We start from the raw sequence: 24019 nt of genomic DNA, 5'->3' as shown, positions 1-24019 counted from the left end.
ATATATATATGTATGTATGTCCCTGTCGGTTCCTCAGAAAGCAGGCTTTTTCTGACCCCAAGTCGGAGGACCGCCAACTGACGCCCAGGGACGCCGAGGAGGCCCGGCATATTCTGGATAAGTGTCCCTCGACCTGCTGGCGAGGGAACTGGGGCATCCGCGTTGACCAGGCCTTCACAGGCCACCCGCCGACCACTTTCGCCTCGGTCAGGCTCTCTGGCCGTAGCCAGCGGCCCATCTTGCCCCAGAACTCAACGCCTGCGCGAGCTGGCTTTTCGGGTCAAAGACCCAGTTCATTCGCCGCTTCGCTGGCCCGGCTAATGCCGAAGCCGGGCCAGTATTTCGGCTTGAGGAGGTCGTAATTAGCGCCTCCTCCTCAGGGAGGTCATAATAGGCCCGCAGCTGAATCCCCTTCAGGTATGGCGCCAAGATGGACGCTTCACTGGACCGCTGCCACTCGCTCCGGGTGGCCGCTCCTCTCAAACATGCCAGGTAGGCATCGACGTCCCGGCGGGCTCCATCGGAACTATAGATGAGGCGGCTGCCTGGGCGGTCTGGTCTCGCCTGGCGCCCCACTAACCTGCCTTCGTGGCCTCCAGCTCCCGGGTGGTAGCTTTGCCAGCGCTTGCTGCAGGGCCTGGAGTTGGCGTTCATTCCTGCAGCACGGTGTTCAGGTCCTGTCCCTCCGGCCATTCCGGATCTCTGTATCCTGCCGACTACGCCTAATTTGTAAAGACCGAGGAGACAGTAGCAGTTGGGGTTTTCCGCCCCGTATATTGTAAAATACAAACACAAAAATTGGTCAAATATCATAAACAAAACAGTTCATATCGCGACGCCGACTCCTGGCGCCGCGCCATTTTATTGGGGAGGAGCCGAAGTGGAGGAATGCCGGAAGGACCGCAAGGGAGGATGGGAAGGATGACGCCAGGGCAAGATGGCGGAGGAAGGGCGGAAGTATCGCGACTGCGGTCAATCCAGGCCTATGGTGCAGGAAGGTCTTTTTTCTATGAGGAAGCAGAGGGAGAAAGTTAATACCCCACCATTCCCTGGCGAGTGGTTTCCCAGGTGCTATCGAATCAATCCGCTGCCTCCTACTCTACAAGGCGCGGACACGATCCCCCTTAGCCCAGGACCGCCAGGTCGGGCGGACCTAACGAGAGGTCGTGGAATACGAGAGGGCATCGGCATTGGCCTGAAGGGTGCCCCACCGATAAGTGACAGTGAACTTATACGGCTGTAAGTCCAGGAACCACCTGGTGACCCGCTGGATTCACTCTTTGTGTAGGGACATCCACTGAAGTGCAGCGTGATCAGTCACCAGAGCGAATTCACACCCAGCAGGTAGTACGGAGGTGGGTCACTGCCCACTTAATGGCCAAGGCCTCCCTCTCCACTGCCGCACACGGTCCCCGTCCATCAGTTTCCGCTAAGGTACATCACAGGGTGCTCGACACCATCGACGCTTTGGCTCAGCACGGCACCCAGGCCTGTGTCCGCGCCGGTCTGGAGAATAAACGGAGCCCAAAATCGGGCCCGTAATACAGGTGCCGGCGCTAGGGCCTTCTTTAGGTCACTGAACGCGTGTTCTGCTTTGTCGGTCCACACCACGATAGGGAGCCTTTTGTCAGGTCAGTCAATTTTAAGGGGAAAAAATAGGAAAAATTTTTTAAATATTTTAAAAGGGGTTTTTTTAAAAAATTTTTTTTTTTTAAAAAGGGTTTTGGGGGGGGAAAAAAAAAAAAAGGGGAAAAAAATTTTTTAAAAAAGGGTTTTTAAAAAAAATTTAAAAATTTTTTTTTTTTAAATTTTTTTTTTTGGGGGGGGTTTTTTTTAAAATTTTTTAAATTTTTTTTAAAAAAAAAATTTTTTTGGGGGGAAAATTTTTTTTTTTTAAAAAAAATTTTTGGGGGTTTTTTAAAAAAAAAGGGGGGGGAAAAAAATAAAAAAAAAAAAAATTTTTTGGGGGGTTTTTTTTTAAAAAAAAAAAATTTTTTTTCCTGGGGGTTTTTTTTAAATTTTTAAAAAAAATTTGGGTTTTTTTTAAAAAAATTTTTTTTTTTTTTTTTTTTAAAAAAAAAAATTTTTGGGGGGAAAAAAAATTTAAAATTTAAATTTTTTTTTTTTTTAAAACCAACCTTTTTTAAAAAAAAGTTAAAATTTTTTAAAAGGGTTTTTTTAAGGGATTTAAAAGGGGGAAAATTTTTTGGGGGTTTTTTTTTTGGGGGGGAAAAAGTTTTTTTTCCCCCTTTTTTTTTTTTAATTTGGGGGGGGGGGAAAAAAAAAATTTTTTAAAAAAAAAAAATTTGGGGTTTTTAAAAAAATTTTTTTTTTTTTTTGTAAAATTTTTTTTTTTAAAAAAGGGGGTTTTTTTTTTGGGAAAAAAATTTTGGGGGAAAAATTTCCCTTTTTGGGAAGGGGGGTTTTTTTTTTTTAATTTTAAATTTTTTTTTTTTGGGGGGAAAAATTTTTTTAAAAAAAAATTTTTTTTGGGGGGAAAAGGTTGGGGGGCCCCCCCCCGAAACCCCCCCCGGGGGGGGGGGGGGGGGAAAAAAAAATTTTTGGGGGGGCCCCCCCCCCCGGGGGGGGAATTGGGGGGGGGCCCGGGGGGGGGCCCGGGGGGGGAAATTTTTTTTGGGGGGCCCCCTTTTTGGGGGGGGGGTTTTTTTAAAACCCCCCTTGGGAAAAAGGGCCCCCGCCGGGGGTTTTAATCCAAAAGGGGGCCCCCCGGGGCCCCCCGGGGGGAAAAAAAACCCCCCGGGGGGGAAAAAATTTGGGGGGGGGGCCCCTTTTTTTTGGGAAAACCCCTTTTTTTTTAGCCAAAGGGGGGTTTTTTCCCCCGGGGGGGGGGGGGGTGGGGGGGGGTTTTTTAAAAAAAAAAAGGGGTAACCCAAAAAAGGGGGGGGGAAGGGGGGCCCCCCCGGGGGGGGCCCCCGGGGGGTTAAAATTTTTTAAAAAAAAAAGGGGGGGGGGCCCCCCCCTTTCTTCCCTTTCCCCCCTTTTTAAAAAAAAAGGGTTTTTTAAATTTTAAAAAAAAAACCCTTTTTTAAAAAAAAGGGGGTTTTTTTTGGGGGAAAATTTTTGGGGGGTTTTTTTTTTTAAGGGAAAATTTTTTTGGGGGGGGAAAAACCCCCCCTTTTTTTAAAATTTTTTTTTTTTTTTTTGGGTTTTTGGGGGTTTTTAAAATTTTAAAAATTTTTAAAAAAGGGGGGGAAAAAAATTTTTTTAAAAATTTTAAAAGGGGGCCGCGGGTGGGTTCCCCGGGGTTTTTAAAACCCGGGGAATACGGTTCCTGGGTTAAAAATACGATCTTAAATTTGGGGAGGGCCCCCGCTTCCACTTGCCCCCCATGCCCGTGGGCTTGGGCCGGCCAAACCCCCCGGGGCCGGGCCGGCGGGGCCCCCAAAACCCCGGGCCCCCGTCGGTTGGGGGGGGGGGGGGGCTGCAGCCGAGGCAAGCGAGCGTCCGTGCGCCGTCGGTAGGCAGAAAGGGCCTCGGTACGGGGCTTTGAAGGCCAGCCTTGGAGACCTCGGAGGCACCGCCAGGCGGCGCTAGATGTTCGGGCCCGACACTCGGCCACACCGGAAGTGCTGGGAAAGGCTTCATTGTGGCGACCCCGGAGGCTGCCGGAGACATCCGGCACTTCCGCCATCGCTGGGGCGAGCAAGTGAATGGTGCGGAAAACACCTGGTGCTCATCGGAGCATATATAAGGGCGCTCCTCAGTCTGGAGCAAGTCGGGTAGGAAGAGACGGAGTAGCGGAGGACTGAGGAGACCAGAGAAAAAAGAAAGAGGCATTTAAGGCTGGAAAGAGAGACAAGCTTGTAAGGCCTAGGAGCTATTGAATGGGGCAAAGAGGCACTGGGGAGTTGGCGGTGACAATCTGTAAATAGTATATAATAACAGTTGTGTGAGATAACGATGTCTATTATATAATCCAAGTCAGTTCACAATATATATATATATGTATATGTATATATATATATATATATATATATATATATATATATGTATATATATATATTATGTATGTATATATATATATATGTATATATATATATGTATTGTATATATTATTATATATTATATATATGTTATATAATATATATATATATTATATTTATATGTATATATATATATATATATATATATGTATTATATATATATATATATATATATGTATATATATATATTTTATATATATATATATATTATATATATATATATATATATATTATGTATATATATTTTGTATATATATATATATATATATATATGTATATATATATTATATATATGTATATAATTTAATAAGATTTTATAAAATAAAAATTTTTTTATAAAAAGGATTTATGATGGAAATTTAATTTTATAAAATTTGGGATAAAATATATATTTTTATTAGAATTAAAAGGTATAAATATATTATAATGTATATATATGTATATATATATGTATATATATATATATATATATATGTATGTATATATATATGTATATATGTATTATATATATATTATAGATATATATATATATATTATATATATATATATTATATATTATATATATGTGTATATTTATATATATTGTATATATTTATATATGTTATATATGTGTTATATATTTTATATATATTTTGTTTTATATATATTTTTTGTGTATATATATATATAATCATGTGAAAACATTGGTTTTTGAAAGCTGTGGTTTTTTTTAACTTTTTTAAATGTTTTTCTTTCCCCGTTTAACAATAAAAGAGAAAAAAGTAATCAACAAAAAAAGAAAATAAAAAGTTTTTCAAGATCTTCTGTAAATGTCTTCAAAAAATGCCTTTTAAAGGAAAAAAGATGGACACCCTCACATGTTTTCCCCTCTTAAATTTGGGTCAGATTCCACAGGTATATCCCCCGGTGCACATAATTAGTGATGTTCTCTGCATGTTGAATGAGGCTTGCCCTTTTAAACCTCGTGTTTTTGGTGCCCCTGCTGTTAAATGAGTGAGCACCATGGTGAGAAAAAAAGAGCTGTCAGAGGACTTCAAAAAAAAGATTGGCAGCCTATGAGTCGGGGAAAGGGGTTTAAAAAGATCTCAAGTTTTTGAAATCAGCCATTCCACTGCCCCGGAAGATAGTTTTAAAAGTGGGGGGTTTTCAAAACAACTCCCAAATCCCGGGACTGGTGACAATTTCCCCCGAGCAGCCCAAGAGCTAAAGAGGCCCCAAAACCCTAAAGTGTCATCAAAATCAGCAGGCCCCGGCCGTTGATTTTAAAGTACACCTCTACAATCAGAAAGAGACGTAAAAGTTTAAACCAGGGGGAGGTAAAAGGGGGAAACCTTTCCCCAAGAGAAACTTTCGAGGCCAGACGACTTTCCCAGAGATAAAGGTTGAAAAAGGGATTTTGGAATAATGTTTTTTGGACAGATGAGTAAAAATTGTTTTTGGCCCAAACACGGGGACATGTTTGGCAAAAAAAACCCTTCCCAAGAAAAGAACCTCATACCAACTGTGAAGCATGGAGGTGGAAGTGTCAGGGTTTTGGGGGCCCTTTGTGAAACGGCCCCGGGCAAAGTCCCCTGAATAATGAATTCTCTGTGTTCAGAAGTGCAAAAGAAATGTGAGACCATCAGTTAAAAAATTTAAAAGCTGGCGGGAACGGGCTAAACAAAAATTTGCCCCAAAACATATAGAAAACAACCAAAGATTCTGAAAAAGAAAAATGGAATCCTGGAATGGAAGCAAAGTCAATTTGAACCCCATTGAATGCTTTGCTTAAAAAGGGTTGGGGGAAAAAACCCCCAAACATCCCATAAAAAATTTCCCATTGAGGGGGGGGAAAAAATTCCTCAGACCGTTGGGGGACTGGTGATGGCTAAAGAAGCCTCCGCAGTTATTTCACCCAAAGGGGGAAAAACCCTATTAGGGGAAAGGGGTGTCATTTTTTTCCTCAGTTAGAAAAAATTTTTGAAATGACATTTACAGAAATCTTGAAAAGATTTTTCTTGTTTCTTTGTTTGTTGGTTACAACTTGTATTGAACGGGTGAAATAACCATTATTAAAAAATTTCAAAAACCCCCCTTTCAAAGGGTGCCTAATGTTTTACATATTTTATTGTATATATATTATATATTTATATATATATTTTATATATTATTTATATATATATTTTTATTATATTTTATTATATTTTTATATTATTATATGTTTATTATATATATGTATTTTATATGTATGTTTTATATATGTATGTATGTTTTATATATATATTAATGTTTATATTTTTTATGTTTGTATGTTGTTTTTTTTTTTGTTTTGTTGTTTTTTTTTTGTTGTTTTTTTATGTTTTTTTTTTATATATTTGTTGTTTTTTTTTTTTTTTTTGTATATTTATGTTGTTTTTTTTTTTTTTGTTGTTGTTTTTTGTTTTTTATTGTATGTTTTTTTGTTGTTTTTTTTTTGGTTTTTTTTTTGTTGTTTTGTTTTTTTTGTATTTTTTTTATTTTTATTATATATTTTTTTATTTATGTATATATATTTTATGTATATATATATATATATTTTTTTATATGTATATTATATTATATATATATATATATATATATATATATATTATTTTATATATATATATTATATATATATAAAATAATTATATTATGTATTATATATATATATATATATATATATAAAAAATTTTTTTTTTTTTTTTTTTTTTTAATTATTTAATTTAAGTTTTATTTTGTTTGGGTTTTTAATTATTTTATAAAAGTGTATGATTGGTTTTTTTATTTTTTTTAACTCATACTTTTTTTTTTTTACTGTCTTTTTTAGCGGGCATTTGATTTTTTCCCAAATTTTTGGCTTTTTCCGCCGGGGGGGATTTATGGGGAATTGCGATTTCAGCGCTTCATATTTTTGCTGCCTTTTAATTTGGGAATTTTTTTGTTCACCCTTTGGAACTGTTGCTTTTGGGCTGTGCAGGGTTATATCTTTGTGTACAATCGAATTTTACTTTTCCCATTTGGCCTATGTATGCTTATTTTAATTTTTTTCCAGGGGCCTGGTTTTTTTCTCATTTTTTGAGTTTTTGCCCAAAAAAACCCCCGCCATCTTATTTCCCTTGAAAACAGTCCTTACCCGGGGAAATTTAGTGGCATTTGTAGGAGCCCCCAAGCCTTTTATCACCCCCAAATTGGGAGGGAAATTTTTATGACTTAAATTTAAATTTAGGTTTATGGGGTTTTTTTCCAAAAAACAGAACTCCCTGAAATGGGTTAGCATCGCATTTTTTGTTTCCTGCCTTCTCAATTTTATAAGTATGTTTTGGGCCCAGCGCTTTTGGGGGTTCGGTTTTTCTGGGTACTTTGGCGGATTTCCGGGGGGGGCATATGTACATAAATCCCCCCCTTAAAAATATCTTTTTCAGTAAAAAAAAAACAGTTTCCGATGAGATTACCCCGGAACTAAACAAATTTTGAGCTGTAAGGAAAACCTGAAATTTCCCTTTAACCGGGGTTGGATTGGTGGTGGTGGGGGGTTTCCTTTATTGAATGAAAATTTTCCCTTTTTCCCCGCGTCCTTTTTTTTTCCCAAATAAATTTTCCCAAACCCCAACCTTTTGAGCTTTAACCCCTTTTTTTAAAGGGCCCACTTCCACTTTTGAAAAAGTGATAAATACTCCATCTAAAATTAGAGTAACAACGTTAAAGCAGTTATGGTATTTGGAATACTATGGCTATTCCCTGGACCATTATATTGTTACAAGTTAATTACAATCAGATGCATTACACTAATAAACAGTATGCTGTTAGTTTCAGTGTATTTATAAAGCCATGTCAGGAAAATAAAGAGTAACCACACAGGAACAGTAGCACTGCTTTGATGCTGGGTGCCGCCAGTCTGCAAAACCGAGCGGAGAACTTGCGTAGACAAGGTATGAGGTACCGTGGAAAAGTGCGTGGCTTTACGCCAAGTGTAGGTTTTATACATCGCGATTTGAACGTGGAAAAGTTCTTACGCAACATTTTTGTGCGTACGCACTGTTTATACATGAGGCCCCAGGTATTTGGGTCCATAATACACCAACCTTTTTGAGTGTCTTACTAGCGGAGATCACTTTGGTTAGCATCTGACTTCCATCTTATATATATCGTAGATAAAGATACATGACCCCATTCTTATAGAAGTTTGAAATGCAACACTTTTTGTTTTTTCTATTGTTTCATTTGTTGTTCTTAGTTGCCATGTTTCTCTAATTATACAAGCACTGGAATTCAGAGCTGATGAACATCACATCCCCACAACCTGTACTCATTTTAATTGCCCCTACATCTGTGCTGTACTGTCCTTGTGAAACTTTTTTTTGTTAAGAAAGTGTTTCATACCCCTCCCAGGTAATGTCTAACCCTCACTTCCCCCTAAAGTCATTTTGTGAAAGGTTTACAAAATTGATTTTTTGAAGTTTATTTTTGCCTTTTGTAAATTTCAGATAAAACAAGATACTCCTTTTGTGTTAATATTGCTTTGAAGACTTCCTGTGTTTTGTGCCTCATTTTATGTACTTTTTTTTTAATGCTAGGCTATCACCTTCAAAATGTTTCAGTATTTTACTGCATCACTTCTTGTCTGCAAAGTCCTTCAACAAGAAGAAGGATTGAAAAAGATTGTTTTAGCTTCTGGGCACTTTTCCTTTACATATGCTTCTGCTTATAACTGAAATGAGCATGAATCAGTTATGAAAATATTGTTTATTCTAGATTTTTTAAAAATTCCTTTAAATCATCTTATTCAGGTCAATGTTGTCATTTACAGTTAAGAATATTTTCCTTCTTTTGCTTTTTAGGGTAATTAGAGATTTGTTTTTAAATTGCAATGGATTAAACCAAGTTACTGAACTAATATATTTGGACTCAGTAAGAATATCTGCTTTAAAAGTGTTTGAGACGTTCATCCTTTGTATTGGAGAACAACAGATGGGCATAGGTCTTCAGGAATTAGAGACCATAGAAGCTACAAAGAGAGAGCCTGATGAAATCATTAAAGACTATTTAACTTTTAACTCTTTGGGCAAAGTCGTAAGTGATACTCCTCAAAGTTTAAGCAAGTTTTATGCAGGGTTGAAAGAAGCAAATCCGAAGAGAAGGAACCGTGGAATTAAAAGCAACAGTGAAGCCCATTTTAACGCTATCAATCTGTTCTTATGCTTGGCTTTCATATGCGTTAGTAAAGAAGCAGATTCTGACCGGGACTCGGCCAATGACTCTGAGGACACTTCTGGATATGACAGCACCGCAAGTGAGACTTTACATGGCCGTCTTCCTTGCTTGTCGCCAGACAGTGTGGTTTTACCTTCTCAAGATCAAATCCGAAAGGCAGCTGATATCTGGTCTGCATGCCGTGGGATCTATTTGTCTAGCCCCATGTTCCAGAAGCAGTTCTTCAAATTAGGTGGATTAGATGTCTGCAATCGCTTGATGATGATTTTAATTCAGAACTTGTTGCCAAGGCACATAGACTTCACAGTTAAAAAACAGGAAACCAATGCTGAAAATAAGTGTTTAAATGAGCACACCATCCCAAACCAAAATATTCTTTTGGTGTCTGGTATTTCAGATACTGCCAGTAATTTGTCTGTCAAAGGAGAGGCAACACTGCCTTTTACTGTGATCCATAATGAAGATCATAGCTTGTGGGCTGAACAAAATCTTGGAGTCAAAGATCCTTCTGATAAGACTGATGAGTGGTCCTTCCAGAGCATACGACTTTTTGAAGCCCTCTTGGTAATATACCTCCACAGTGCAAGTTCATGCACCCAGAAAACAGAACCCGACATTTTCTCTAAGGTATTGTATCTTTTATTTGAAAAATATAATAATAATATCAGCATGTTTTATTTCTAATTAATTATTTGTATGCATATTGCCAGACCAAATAAGAAACACAAAGGATTTCACCTGGTAAATTCATGTCAGTGGGGATAAGTTGTGTTTGTGAAGTACAAATATCTCTGGGCTCCTTCCTTACCTTATTATTGAGGCTTTTGCTTCTTATCCTCCATGCATGTAGACACCTTGTGATTTATGATAATGAATTTCAAGCTCAATAAAGTGGGAGTATCCTTGACCAAATAACATGTTATGTTCTGTTTAATATGCATGTAAGGTTAGAACCATGGTATTTTAGACTCCTTTTCTTAATATTCACCTTTTTCTGTTTTTCTTCTATGATCCTTGTACATTGTTGTTAGTGCTAATTAGAAAAATGCATCACAAACCCCGGGGAGGGTGCCAGCGCACTGCAGGGCAGGCACACACCAAGCACGCACTAGGGACCATTTAGAATCGCCAGTGCAACTAACCTGCATATCTTTGGACTGTGGGAGGAAACCCACGCAGACACAGGGAGAACATGCAAACTCCACGCAGGGAGGACCAGGGAAGCGAACCCAGGTCTCCTAACTGCGAGGCAACAGTGCTACCCACTGCACCACCGTGCTGCCCTGAACTTATGATAGAATTTATTATTTTATATTTTCTTTATTATTTTGTAAAAGTAAAATTACTGCTTTAATATTTTAAGAAACATTTCTTAGGTGATGATACTAAAACTGGCCTCCTTCAGTGCTGTGTCTCTTCAGAGAATCCTTAGGTATCGTTGGTTTGACTTTGTTTTCCAAATGAGGCACATTACCTGCATTGTGAGGGAATGTCTGTTACAACACTACGGCCATGTGGCACCATTCCCCTAGGGTAATCCAGCTCACAGGATCCTTGTTGTTGAAGACCTGAGCAGCTGGACCAGGCCAAGGGGACACCCATGTAACACCTAGCTGTGGCAGATTGTCATTTGCCTGGGGGATTGCCAACCAGGCTCTTGGGCTATTCCATTATGTGGTGTGTGCGGCAGCGAGCTGTTCCAGTGGATGTTAGCTGACCTGACCTGGTACTAATACAAAAATTATGCTGCATCTTTAAAAGAGAGTGCATCTGTTTTGAGGAAGGAGACCCCTTTAAATTATCTTGTGCAATGCTAGAAAGCTCTGCCATTATTTTAACAAAGCTATATTTTTGGTTGAACTTTTCAATTTCTTACCTAACAGAAGGGATTACTTAATCATATGTAACTTGCAGAATTTTAAAATGTTTTCTACATTCTTTGATCATAAGTTGGGTTATTTATTTATTTATCTATCTGTTTATCCAGAATTTATCAGTGGATGAAATTATGTCTGAAATTCGGGATCAGCTCTACAAATCTGCTGTAGTCTCTTCTGAACTAGCCATACCATTGTTTGACTCTCTGCTACGTGTTGCACTGTCTGAGACGTCTACAGACTCTGAGAAATGTGAATTGAAAGCAGAAAGGGTAATTTTTCTTCTTTATCTAAAATAATAAGGTGAAAAGCAGCAACTTTGTATTAATGCAACCAAAGAGAGAAAAGAGATCTTGCTGCTAACTTTGGTATTTTGCCAGGCTTTTATCACATTTTTGGAGGTCATGCGTTATGTTTATATTTACTCATGTGAGATAGAAGGTATAATATCTTTTAGTTTTATGGTTTTACATTTGAAACATAAATAACAATCATGAATTCCTTGCTAAGTTCTAAGAATAAACACATCTAAACTCAGGTGGCAAACATCACTTAAAAAAGGTAAGGTAAAATCTGTTATTCTTCTAAAACAAGCTAATCCACAGAAAACATGTGCAAAACAGTTAAGTGCACACACATGATTTATTATTTTGTAGAGCCATCAATTTGGCCTTAGTCCCTTAAAGTAATCATTTCCTGTTTAAGGTGGACAGTCTCCTATATCGAATTTTAAATGTCTGCTTCTTATGTTTCTGGTTTTGTTCATTGATGTTTGTAGGTATGAAAACATGAAATGCAGATTCAAGGAATCTTTTAACAGAAAACTACTATTCTTCTGCACCCATACTATTAGCTACATTTATTCTTAATCTCATTTGATTAACAGTAGTATTAATCAAGATAAGGTAACATCTCTGTATACTTCAAACCAAGAGGCACCAGGGGGAAAAAGCAAAAGAAAAAAATTATTATGAAAATGAATAATAATTCCTTTTTTCAGGGTGGTTTGAGATAAAGGGAAATGTCATCTTTCCTTAAACCTCGTTGTGCATCTCTTTGTTTGGTCAGGGTGTAGAAGCTGGAGATTTTCTGAAATATTTCCAGATATACTTGGGCATCCCTATCTCCAAATTCAACTTTTTCATGCACTATCTCTGTGCCAGTATCTTAACCCATTATGGCAGTAGAAGCCTCACTACATTAATTAAACTCGGCAGCTCTGTACCAAGATGAATTAGAGTTTATAGTAGTTGTTAAAGAGCCAGGCAAAGTATTACTTTCTTATATTTAACTGTTCATATGGAACTAGACCATTAATAGCTATGGTAGCCACTTGTGCATGAATTGTCATGCCTTCTAAGTTGTTTGTGTACGTTGCAACAAAGCCACACGCCAATAATTGTATTTTTATACACCCAAGGGTGCCTTCTTTCAACTTAATCCTAAGTTTCCATGTTGTCTTTCATCTAATATTAGAACATGTGACTTGCATATGTATATGCTGAGGCGGGCAGCACGTCAAGGCTGAGTGAATCTGGTCTTATTTAAAACCTCACTGCATCAATGTCAGTGTCAGTTTATTTATAGAGCACATTTAAAACAACATCAGTAATACTGTTGCCAAAGTGACATTAAAACATACAGTGAACATAAACAAAAATAAAGTACAATAAAATGAAATGCAGCAAGCAGTGAGTTAAAGAAAAGAATGAAGTTGACTAAGAATAGGGTAACAATCAGTATTCGTGATGGTCACTGAAAGCTAGAGAATAGAAATAAGTCTTCAATCTAGTTTTAAACAGTTCAATTGAAGCTGACACCTTAATATAATGAGGTAAAGAGCTCCACAGACAAGGTGTTGCGGCTGCAAAAGCCCTGTCCCCCTTAGTTTTGAACTTGGTGCGAGGGACCAAATTAGACAACTGATGGGTAGATTCAAGCTCTCTGGATGGCTGGTGTAAAACACACAATTCACATGATTAGGCAGGGGCATACCTGTGTAATGATTTAAAAACTGGAAACAAAATTTTAAAGTCATTTCTGAAACTACCAGGCAGCCAGTGTAAATAAGCTAATATTGGAAAAACAGAATCAGACTTTCTTGCCCCAACCACAAAATGGGCAGTCGCATTCTGAGCCAGCTGCAACCTGCATATCAGGGATGTGCTGATCCCAAAATACAATGAGTTACAGTAATCAATCTGAGAAAAAATAAAATCGCGAGTAGCTTTCTCAAGATCCCTAGGAGATAAAAAAAAAAAAATTTGAAAGCTGGAAGAAGCAACTCTTTACTACATAGTTAATCTGTTCCTCAAAAGAGGGGTTCCTGTCAAAAATGACACCAAGATTAAAGACTTAAGGTTTGCAAAAGTTAGAGAAAGAGCCAAGAAGTTTGAAATCAATTTGAGCTCAAGAAAACCAATTGATTGAACCAATTGATTGAGATCAAGAAAATTGTCAACCTTCCAGGATTTTAGTTCAAAAAGACAATTGTGCAGCTGATTAATTGCAGAGTTACAAACAGGAATATAAACCTATGTATCATCAGCATAACAGTGAAAAGAAATATTGAATTTCCTGAAAATAGCTCCTATAGGATGAAGACAAATAGAAATTAAAACACAACCCAAAATGTGAGGAGCACCACATTTAACAAGAGCAGTAGACAAGAAACAGGAATTGAAAACATTGAAAAGTGTCTATCGGTAAGATATGACCTGAGCCAGAAAAGAGCAGCCCCTTTAAGCCCCACCAGATGTTTAAGCTGCAACAGCAAGATCTCATGGTCAGTAGTCTGAAAAGCTGCAGTTCTAGGATAGGGGTGTCCAACTCCAGTTCTGGTGGGCCACAGTGGCTGCAGGTTTTCATTCTAACCCTTTTCCTGTTTAGTGAGCAGTTTTCACTGCTAATTAACTCATTTTCTCTTCATTTTAATATCCCTGTTTGTAAGGATTCGGCCCTTTGAATTGATTTGTTTCTTCAATAAATGGCAGCCAAACAGAAATGAGATGTGACACAAGCCAACAGATGAGAAGCTAGATTGGAACGTCAAACTCCACCCAATTTCACTTCAACCAGTTTCTTAATGAGAAGCCAGTTCTTGCTGATAATTAAAACCAGCCATTATTGAATATCGTGACTTGCTGCTGGTCTCATTTTGCCACAGCTGACTGTTGATTTTCTGTTTTTCTAAGATCACCATCAAGATGTTTTGGTGTCTTGAGCAGACCAACATGACCAAGACCTTCACCTTCCTTTATTTTCAGGTTAACTAGTCATGTGGCAGCTTTTTTTTTGTGTCTCATTTTTGTTTGGCTGCTCATTAACACTAGAATCCTTGAAGCCTACAAAAAATGTGTAATCCCAGTCCACCTTAAATTCCTTCGCACCTCTCCATTAACCTCTTTTGTGTTGCAAATGTGTCGATTAGCACAAGCAGCCTGCTGTCCCATCTCCCCAGTGACATAGCTCAAGTTGAAGATTCTCTGTGCTCAAGTGTGTTGATCTCAGTGTGAGGTGCCTGTAATTGTAGAGGGTAAATAATCTATCGTCATTTGGAATGCATACATTTCATGTGTGTTCCGTGTCAGCAACAATCTATATAAATGTAGGATGATAGGTAATGCAAGGCAGGAATTATTGAACACATAGCTAAAAAAACATTTTTCATGTTTTAGTAATAATTGACAAAATGTAGACATGAAGTGTATAATGTGTGAAGACTGAAGTCCAAATATCAAATAAACGCTTTCACAAAAGGTACAACAAAACAAGTGAGCTTTTATTCAAGAATATAACCGAAGAAAAAGATGTTGTCTTAGGGTGCGGTGCTGACACAACTGCTTGGGTGGTGCAGCCGTAAGAACTGCTGACTCATAATCAAGAGGTGGCAGGTTTGATTCCCGGGTGCTCCAATTACCAATTTAGAATAGTGAGCTGCTATTTTTATTACTATTATACAGTATAATAAAAGCATACATTTGAGTTGAATCTCTGTAACAGCCAGTGTAAATTTATGGTAGTGTTTTTTTCCCCCAGTTTTATTCTCTCAGTCACTTTCACACCCCCCCTCACCCTGATCTGATGCTGTTAGTTTTCAAATAAAAATGTGGTATAACAAACTTGCTTTGTAAACGCTGGTAAATCATGCCTTCTTAGTATCTTGTTGTCACTTTAAATTTTTTTTTTTTGTTCAGTTTTATTCTTGAGTGTTTCTGCTCACGCTGAATTAGTATGCAGCTTCAGGTCCATGATGTCAAAGCCGCACTGACAATAAAAGAGAGACATAGGTATATATGACATTTGAAGTAATTCATTTTATGACCTGCATAGTACATTTCAGGTAACATTGTTGCACTGATGCAACATCATATTCATTCACATACCTTCATGCGGTTGTAGGCAGTGGCCACGTTTGTTTGTTTATTTATTTATTTATTTTTCCTTAGTCTTGCACAATCTCCACATTTTGGTGCATGGTGGTGTTTCTTTTGTAATCCACAACATGCAGAGGAAACAATAGTATAGAGAGGTCAGTTCCACGCTATATACAATCATCAATTTCAAATGTTAACGGTTCTTACACACCCAAGGACCTTCCTACATTTATGACACGTGTACCTGTTGCAATGTACACACCTCTCTATTCTATGGTTCCTATTACATTGAAGGAGCACCTGACACTGAGTTTTCTTTCCTGGGAGAAGTGGAGGTCTTGGAACAGAAACTTGTCAATGTTACATCCTCTTTTCTTTTTCCATTGCCTTTTCTTGTAAGAAGTGATGACAAAGTGCTCTGCAAGGTGTGCCAAGAACACTCTTTTTTTTTCTCAGTGGACCCCATGCATGCCTTGTACAGTACATGTGCGTTCATCAATGCCAGTTCAAGCATGTTGTAGAACACAGCAACAGCCATCTGCATATTCTTGTTCGCACAGAATAAGCACACATCTTCTGGTCTATGATGTCAATGCTGCACTGAGGAAAAAAAGAAAGAGACAAATATATGTGACATTTTGAAGAAATCATTTTATGACCTGAGTAATGCAATATTTTTTGAAAACTAACAGCGTCATATCGGGTGTAAATTTATGGTACTTGTAAATGTTAGCTTTTTTATTTTATTTTTTTCAGTTTTATTCTGTCAGTCACGTTCACTCTCTCATCACCAACCGGGTGTTCAAAACCTCTAATGATAGCTGCAAGTTGAACCATTTTAGCAACATCAGTAGTTGTATCCATTGCAGTGGTAAAAAAAAAATAATAAATGCCTTTACCATTCTTTTTAATTGCCTATCCAAGTCTTGCACTAAGTCAGTGATTCTCTACTTCAGTTCGTCATAGCAAATATATATTAGTCAAAGAATGCTGTATGTCGCGACAACAATTTCAACTGCCTTCACCATACATGTTTTAATGAAGTCCCCTTCAGAATATGGCTTTGATACTAATGCAGTTTCATTGACAATAATCCCACTAGCCTACACAGTTCATCACTAGTCTCATGACTATGAGTGAAAAGACTGCTGCTTTTTAAGAGCTGCAATTAACTCATTTATCTTGCTTGTAGCTGTCCCATATATTTGCTGTAATTTTGCCATAGTTGTTGTGAGACATTTAAGCAAAATGGTTTGTGTTTTTTTTCCAGAAATATGCTGTCCATTTTTCATTAAACACTTTGCATTCAGAATCCAAAGACCCCCCCCAAACCCCCCAAAATACATTTAAAATTAAAATGCTGTCAGAGCATGTTTAATGCTGTTACTGTGGTCTACTAAGAAAGTTTCCAACAGAAACTAGAAAGGGTATCTACTGGATAAAGCAGGCGCTGCATTTTATAAGTTGAAAGTTTTTATTTGTCTCCATATTTTTACTCATCAGACTGTGGGCTGACATAAACCATCAGGCAGGCCATTTTAGATTAGATTAGACCAACTTTATTAATTCCATGGAGAAATTCAAATGCATATAGTAGAAGAAACATAAGAACAAGGATATGGACTCACAGTATGGAAAGTACAGCCAATCAATCAACCAATAAATAAATAAAGATAAACTTAAGGAGCACATCCAGTGGAAGCATTGAATTGCCTGATAGCAGTGAGCAGTTAAGACCCCCAGAGGTGCTTCTTAACACACCATCGTGGAATCAGCCTGTGGCTAAAAGTGCTCCAAGAGTGCCTTCTGGAAGGGATGGAAGGGATTTTTCTTGATGCATCCAGTTTTGCCACCTTCTTCTTTTCTACATCACCTACCAGCGTGTCCAGGGTTTACCCTGTGATGGAGCAGACCTTCCTGATTCAGCCATTATGTTTCTGTTGCGCTGAGGCTGCAAATCATTTTATTCTGTTTTTATTTACATTTTACGCAGCATCACAACTTTTTGGAATTGGGGTTATATTTATGTACACCATTAACTGTTTAATTTAAGAATCTCCTTTTCATTTCAATAATAAACAATATCTCAGTTAAAGTTGTGATTAATGTTTAATATGGTATAACGGACAGCCAGGACTACTTTGTGGCTGGGATGCCTTCATAAAGGAAGGACTGGGCAAAAGAGCTTGCTTGGGGCTGTATCTCCCACTGGACAACAGAGAACAGTCCCCCTGGCTTGCTGTGGTGCCATGCTTTTGAAGCTTGGAAGCTCAACCCTGTTGGGACCCATAGCGACCACCAGGGGGTGTATGAGGAATGACGGAGCCCCTCTTGGCAGGGCTGCCAGAAGATGATCACTAGACACTGGGAGTACTTCTTTGTGCTCTATAAAAGGAGCCGCGTCACCCCTTAGAAAATGTTTCCCACTGAATAAAAGCCTGTTGCTGTGCTACACTTGTGCCTGGTGTCTGTTGTGTCGGGTGTTGGGGAGCTGGTGCGCAGTCTGGTGGTTTAAATATCTAAGTTTATTTTTTGTTATTTTCACACTGCTGGTGTTTCTGTTAAGTTAAGTAATTACAGATATTTGAAAAGGTTCATTAACAGTTTTATTTTAAACTGACCATAGAAAATCATAAACCCAGGGCTTCCAGGAGTAGTAAACAAATCATGTGAAACATTTTAAACATCTGAATATACTGAATTTAATATAAAAAATAAAGGTTTCAGCTAACTCAAAATACAAAGCTCTTAAGGTGGTTCTTTACAAAAGAGCTAAACCAAAATTAAAACCCCTAGATGGTTTTCCATTTTTGCAAGATGAAAACCTTGTTCATGTAACTTGTTTATTTATTTATTTATTTTTTTGCATTCCTATTTTCTTGTTTGATTTAGAATCATGGTTTATACACTTTACTGTACATTGAGCTCAGTTATTCTGGTACATTTTCACTTTACAACAGAAGCATCAGTTAGACGGCGAATCTTCCTGTCAGCCAAGTGAACTTTCTGAAGATGCAGAAGAATCCAGCTGTCACAGTATCAAGTTGTTCAAAGAAGAGGAGGGCTATGAGGCAGACAGTGAGAGCAACCCAGACGATAAAGTTGCTAAAGATGATGGTGAGGCAATGTTGTTGTTTTATATCTGACTTAGTGTATGGAAGCAATTTCTTTAGCACCACAGTGAGCCCATTTGAATTATCTTTATTATCTCTAGGTTAGAGGGTGCACCTACTTTACCATCAGTGACTTTCTTTTCTTATTCCTTGTGGCCAGACCTACACATCAGTTTGAATGTGCTTTAGCCAATTCCTTTTTACAGAACTGTTTCACCTTAATATTAATCAACTTTCAACTTAATATTTTAATACCAATTATATCAGTTATAGATGCTTTATCATCACTGTAATATATTTTCAATACCTAGTTATAGGGTTATACAGCCATGTAACCTAGGTTATCTTAATTACTTCAGCAGGTTTACACTTTCTATAATCTGTGTACTCTAAAATTATTTAACCAAATTCATATTGCCGAATAGTCTTAGTTTATCATGCCTTGATTTGCATCACTTTACACTAGTGATAATGCAAAACTTGCAAAATCAAAAAAAAAAAAAAAAGTGCTAATCTTGGTGTATGATAAGGGGTGAGGAAGTAGATTTAACTGGGATCAAATTCTCACAAAGCATGTAGTTTCTTTGCCAGGCACTACACACACTCCAACCCCCTGCACAAAAGCCTCATGCACCTTAACAGGTACATTCTGTTACTCACTCTCATCCACTCACCCATACTAGTGTTAGTGCTTTGAAATTAATTTAATTTAGTTGAGTCACATTTTCTTGTTACATTAAATAGGAAGTCGGGTTATTGAAACCATGGGTTGGGGTTGTAACAATTTGACTAACAACAGTTTTGTCAACAACTCTCATTGAGTTATACATGGGAGGCATGTTATATTTATGACTAAAATTGCTAAAAAATCTTACTATTTTATCAATTACTGGAGCTGTTATCACATGTAAGTTGCATTGCATGAATAATGATAAGATTGTTTAATGGTTTTCACATTGATTCTAAGATGCTCTTTGAATCGCACGTGTACTGCAAGATAGGGGTGTTTTTTGACAACTATTTAACCTAACGGATGCTGGAATATGAACAGAAGCATAATGCAAAATTAAACAATCAAATACTCAACTTGATGAATTAATTGAATTTACTTTAAAATTTAATGCAACAATGTCTTTACTCACTCTGAATTACTGGGTGGGTGACCCACTCACTAATTTCATTGTTAGAAGAAACATTGTACACAAGTCAGTTCAAATCTTTTAACTTGACTATGACAATGCAAGATATGGAATCATCAAGCAATATGTTTATTATGGTGTTATTATCATTTCAAATTTACTCAGTCATTCAAGTTCACATTTTTATTTCCTTTCCAGAATCCACAGTGGTTGTACAGAATCATGTAACTTTTAATGGCTAGCCAGAAGGCTCATTTAATATTCTGAGGGGAGTGAGTGATCATTTGTTTGAAACGGATCTGCTGCAACTTTCCAAGTGAAACTTTACTTTCACTTTCTGTCCCAATAAACAGTGCAGTAACAACAAGTGCTGCATATTAAAATGTGATATATCAAATCTGTCAGAATCTTTATTAAAGATCACACAGATAGAGGCGGTGGTTAATGGCCTGTGGAAGGATCATTTATTAGGTCTTTTCTGATAGGGAACCAAATAAATTTCCATGGTTGGCAGGTGTCCTGTGAAGTACCATCTTCATTAGCTCACCTCACTGTGCTGTCTACTGTGTCATTCTTTTACAGTCTAACCTACTGTGCTGTTTAATGTGGCTTCTTTTAGGCAGCTCCAGCATGCATGGCTCCACCTAACCCCACAGATTCTCCCCTATTTACTCAGAGTCAGTGCCTGGGCAGTATTTATAAATGTAAATGAAAAATGCTGTACTTTTAATACACAACTATTGTAAAATGAAGTTGCCTTCACAAACAATAAACAGTACACGCTCAAAACAAAAATAAAATCTCCAGTAATCACTGATATACAGTATGAACATTGATAAATCCTTTAAAAAAAACCCCAAGCTGCTTTTTTTGATTCCAGAAACATTGCATTACTAAACAGAATTGGTGTAAATGGAAAAGACGAGTGCTTAAAATGCACTGAATTCACATGACATAAGTTTAGCAGGTGAAAGTGCTCAAAAATACTTCTTTTCCAAAACTAGGGGTTTGCAAAATTTAGTGGAGCAGATGTTGCTCCCTTTTGCTCCTAAACAGCTGTAGTTTAGTGTATTTTTTATAAAGGAAATGCACATTACTTAGGCTATTGTTTATATGTAGTTTGTAACTTTTCAGGAAAGTAAAAAGAACACCCAGACTGATTATAGTAAAGTTACAGTTCTACAGAAGTTGAGTAATCACATTTTTAAAAACTGTATATGCCCAAGAACGTTCAGTGCTTTGATGTGGACATATTCAGTAACTGTAAATATTTTATTTCACTTATACCCTATTGATATCCAATGATGAAGATGCATTTTATTTTGTATAAAATCACTGAACGTAAAATCATTTAACAAAGCAAGTGTCTAGACAAAGTGATTGTGTGCCATAGTTGTATAAAAGAACAAGAATTACAAAAATGATATCTAACTTATCCTTTAATGTTGTAATAATTACTGTAATGCTTTGCACCATATATTTTGCAAGATTGAGTGCTTATTGGTAAATCTGATGTACTTTTTGTTTTTTCAATAAGGTGGTGATTGCATATTAGAGAATAATTGTAGCCTCTTTCAAACTCGCTATCTTAATTTGTAATTTGGTTGCTTCTGTAAGAAGAATAACAAAATATTTGTTAAATTGGAACTCAAATTCGGAATCAACAAAGTAGACCATATATCAAGTATCATGGTATTGGTGGTAGTAGAATTCTCACTTGGATTACTTTTTTAAGTAGTGTATTATATTGCATATTTTATTACATCACAAATAAGTATTAAACTTTCAAAAATACTGAGCAAACAAATCTTTTTAAATACAGTACATTTGTGGACACATCTGAATTAATTGTCCACTCATAAACAGGCACACAATAGCAGTAAATATGTGTTCAGTATAATCACAAGGCAATAAATAAAAGGCATATATTTTTAGTCATTGGTCTTAAATTGATGAGGATCAGCACCTCTGAATCCAAGGTCATCGATTATCAGCTGGAAAAGCATGGAGTGCCCTTCTCCAGGTTGGCGTTAAGATGCTGCTTCAAACAGAGGAGTTGAAGAATACAGAAGAAAACTGACTGTCATATTGGAGTGATGTCAGCAGCCATGCAGATGTTATACCGGTCTGTAAAGAAGAAAAGTGTGCTGAACTGAAAGTCAGGCTCTTGTTTTACTGGTTGATCTATGTTTCTACTCTCGCCTATGATTATGAGCTGTGGGTAGTGATGGAAAGAACTCAGTCATGGCAGCAAGCAGCAGAAATTAGCTTCAGGCTACAAGTCCTCCACAATATACAAAGCAATACGGTTTTGTAACTGAGAAGGTATAAAAGCAAACTTGCTTTGATCAGTGACATATATATTTTGTTGTTTTGTGACTGATAATCTCTATATATAATCTTCATTTGGATCTTGATCTTTGTTTGTCCGCGAATGAATTAGAAAAAGAAGCACTAGATGGCAGTAGAGAGACCGCTAAAACATAGGCATTGCATCAAGAATCTCCTCCAGGCTTATACTACTGAAGACTGTAGTACTGCAGTCACACCTCCAAACACAGACATTCAATCTAAACAAATTGTTGTGCTTTAAATTAACTAAAGAGATCTTCATTTAGATCTTGATCTTTGTTTGTCCGCAAATTCCACGCATGCGTAGACAATCTTTCAGTTTAGTACGTTGTTGTTACTCACGGATGTCAACAATGTGCCGGAATAACGAAAGGGGTAGTGGACAGTGTTACGCTGGTTAGCTCCTGAATCCTGGTTAGAGAATGAGTTTGCCGAAGATAAAAGGTACGTGCCTACATAACATATGAATGAAAGAAAGACAGTAGGTAAAATGAATGACAACGTAACAGCACGTTCTGGAAATTATTATTGTTACGTTGTAGTCGGCGAGTGCTGCGCTTCTCACTGTTGTACCGTGGCTTGCTCACATGTCAGTGAAGTGATCCCTATTTATATTTTAAAGAGCCTGGATACCTATGTGTCCCCCTTTTATAACCATTGCTCCATGTATATTGCCTTACTCTTTGGATTGCCACAAAGCAACCTGCGAGATTGGAGAAAGGTTGAGAAGACATCGTGAGAGGAAACGATAACGTCGTGAAAACGAGACGGACTGTGAACGGACAGAAGCAGAAATGCTCCCACACCACCACATAATTACTATTCAGACAGTGATTCTGAGTAGGCCGTTCCTATCAAATCAATGTCCAAGGGTTTTCTTTTGTAATTTTGTTTCCCTTATAAAAATTCATAATGCTGTGCGATGAAGGGCCCAGTTCACGACTGGCAGCCGCGTTTAAACAGGGAGCCCTTCACAGACAACTTTAACATGCGAAACATAGTTGGGCGCGCATGGCTAGTGACATATAATAGAACAGTGAAAGAGTGCCTGCTGGATACTATTGCTAATACATTGGGAAAACTAAAATATGCTCATACTTTACAAAGTAGTCAGTTAAAAGGGTAATATTATTACTTTTCAGGTCAAGGTAACTATAATATTACTTATTTTTCAAAAGGATTGTTATATTACTCCTGCCACAAAAAGTAATATTACATGACTAGTTATACTCGTAATAACATGTTACTCTGAAGTCTGGGTGTAAGTACACAAACGCAATCAGTGTCATCTAGAAATCTGTTACATTTGGAGTTAGTTTTATTGGCTGATTAAATCTAAAGCCAATATTAATGTTTATTAATGTTTATTTTCTAGAAATTGGTGTACATTTTAGCATATTGAATAGAAACAGATTTTTTTTTTTTTTTGTTAAAAACAAGAACATTTTATACAATCAAGTCAAGCTTAACAAAATTAAATTCAACCCCCCATCCCCCCCAAGAGAAAGATAGGAGGGCAAGCAGCCAGAGTAATACTTTAAAAATACAAAAGAGGGAAGAGAATCCTTTTCCCCAATACTAATGCTTATTCTAAAATATTATTGATTGAATCCTGCCAGGTTTTGTAAAAGTTTTGAACGGATCATCTAAGTTAGAATTAGATTTTTCCAATTTCAATTAGTATATAACAAAACTTATCCACTGACTTAAAAGAGGTGGGCTAGGATTCTTCCAGTTGAGCATGGCAAGTCTATGTGCTAGTAGTGAGGTAAAGGTAATTATAGTTTGTTTGTAATTTTCCACTTTAAGGCCATCTGGGAGTACACAAAACATAGCTGTTTATGGATTAGGAGTGATTCTGACACCAAGGCTATCTTAGTAAACATTTAAAGATTTTGGTCCAGAAAGATGTTAATTTGGTGCAGACCGAAAACATGTGGCCTAGTTCAC

The 24019-nt window shown here is 37.2% G+C and overlaps 1 protein-coding gene across 4 annotated transcripts in view; it reads left to right on the top strand.

Annotated features, from left to right (window-relative positions):
• Positions 1 to 24019, top strand: part of lyst (lysosomal trafficking regulator) — a 299712-nt gene that overhangs the window by 89547 nt on the left and 186146 nt on the right. For all 4 annotated transcript variants that reach the window (XM_039737860.1, XM_039737864.1, XM_039737863.1 and 1 more), the window contains exons 7-9: positions 8840 to 9839; positions 11200 to 11361; positions 18426 to 18582. In XM_039737860.1, the coding sequence (XP_039593794.1) occupies positions 8840 to 9839; positions 11200 to 11361; positions 18426 to 18582 (1319 nt within the window). The remainder of the gene's footprint in view (positions 1 to 8839; positions 9840 to 11199; positions 11362 to 18425; positions 18583 to 24019) is intronic.

This window comes from Polypterus senegalus, chromosome 16 (assembly GCF_016835505.1).
Source record: "Polypterus senegalus isolate Bchr_013 chromosome 16, ASM1683550v1, whole genome shotgun sequence".
NCBI classification, from domain to species: domain Eukaryota; kingdom Metazoa; phylum Chordata; class Cladistia; order Polypteriformes; family Polypteridae; genus Polypterus; species Polypterus senegalus.
This window is presented reverse-complemented; position numbering and strand designations above follow the sequence as displayed.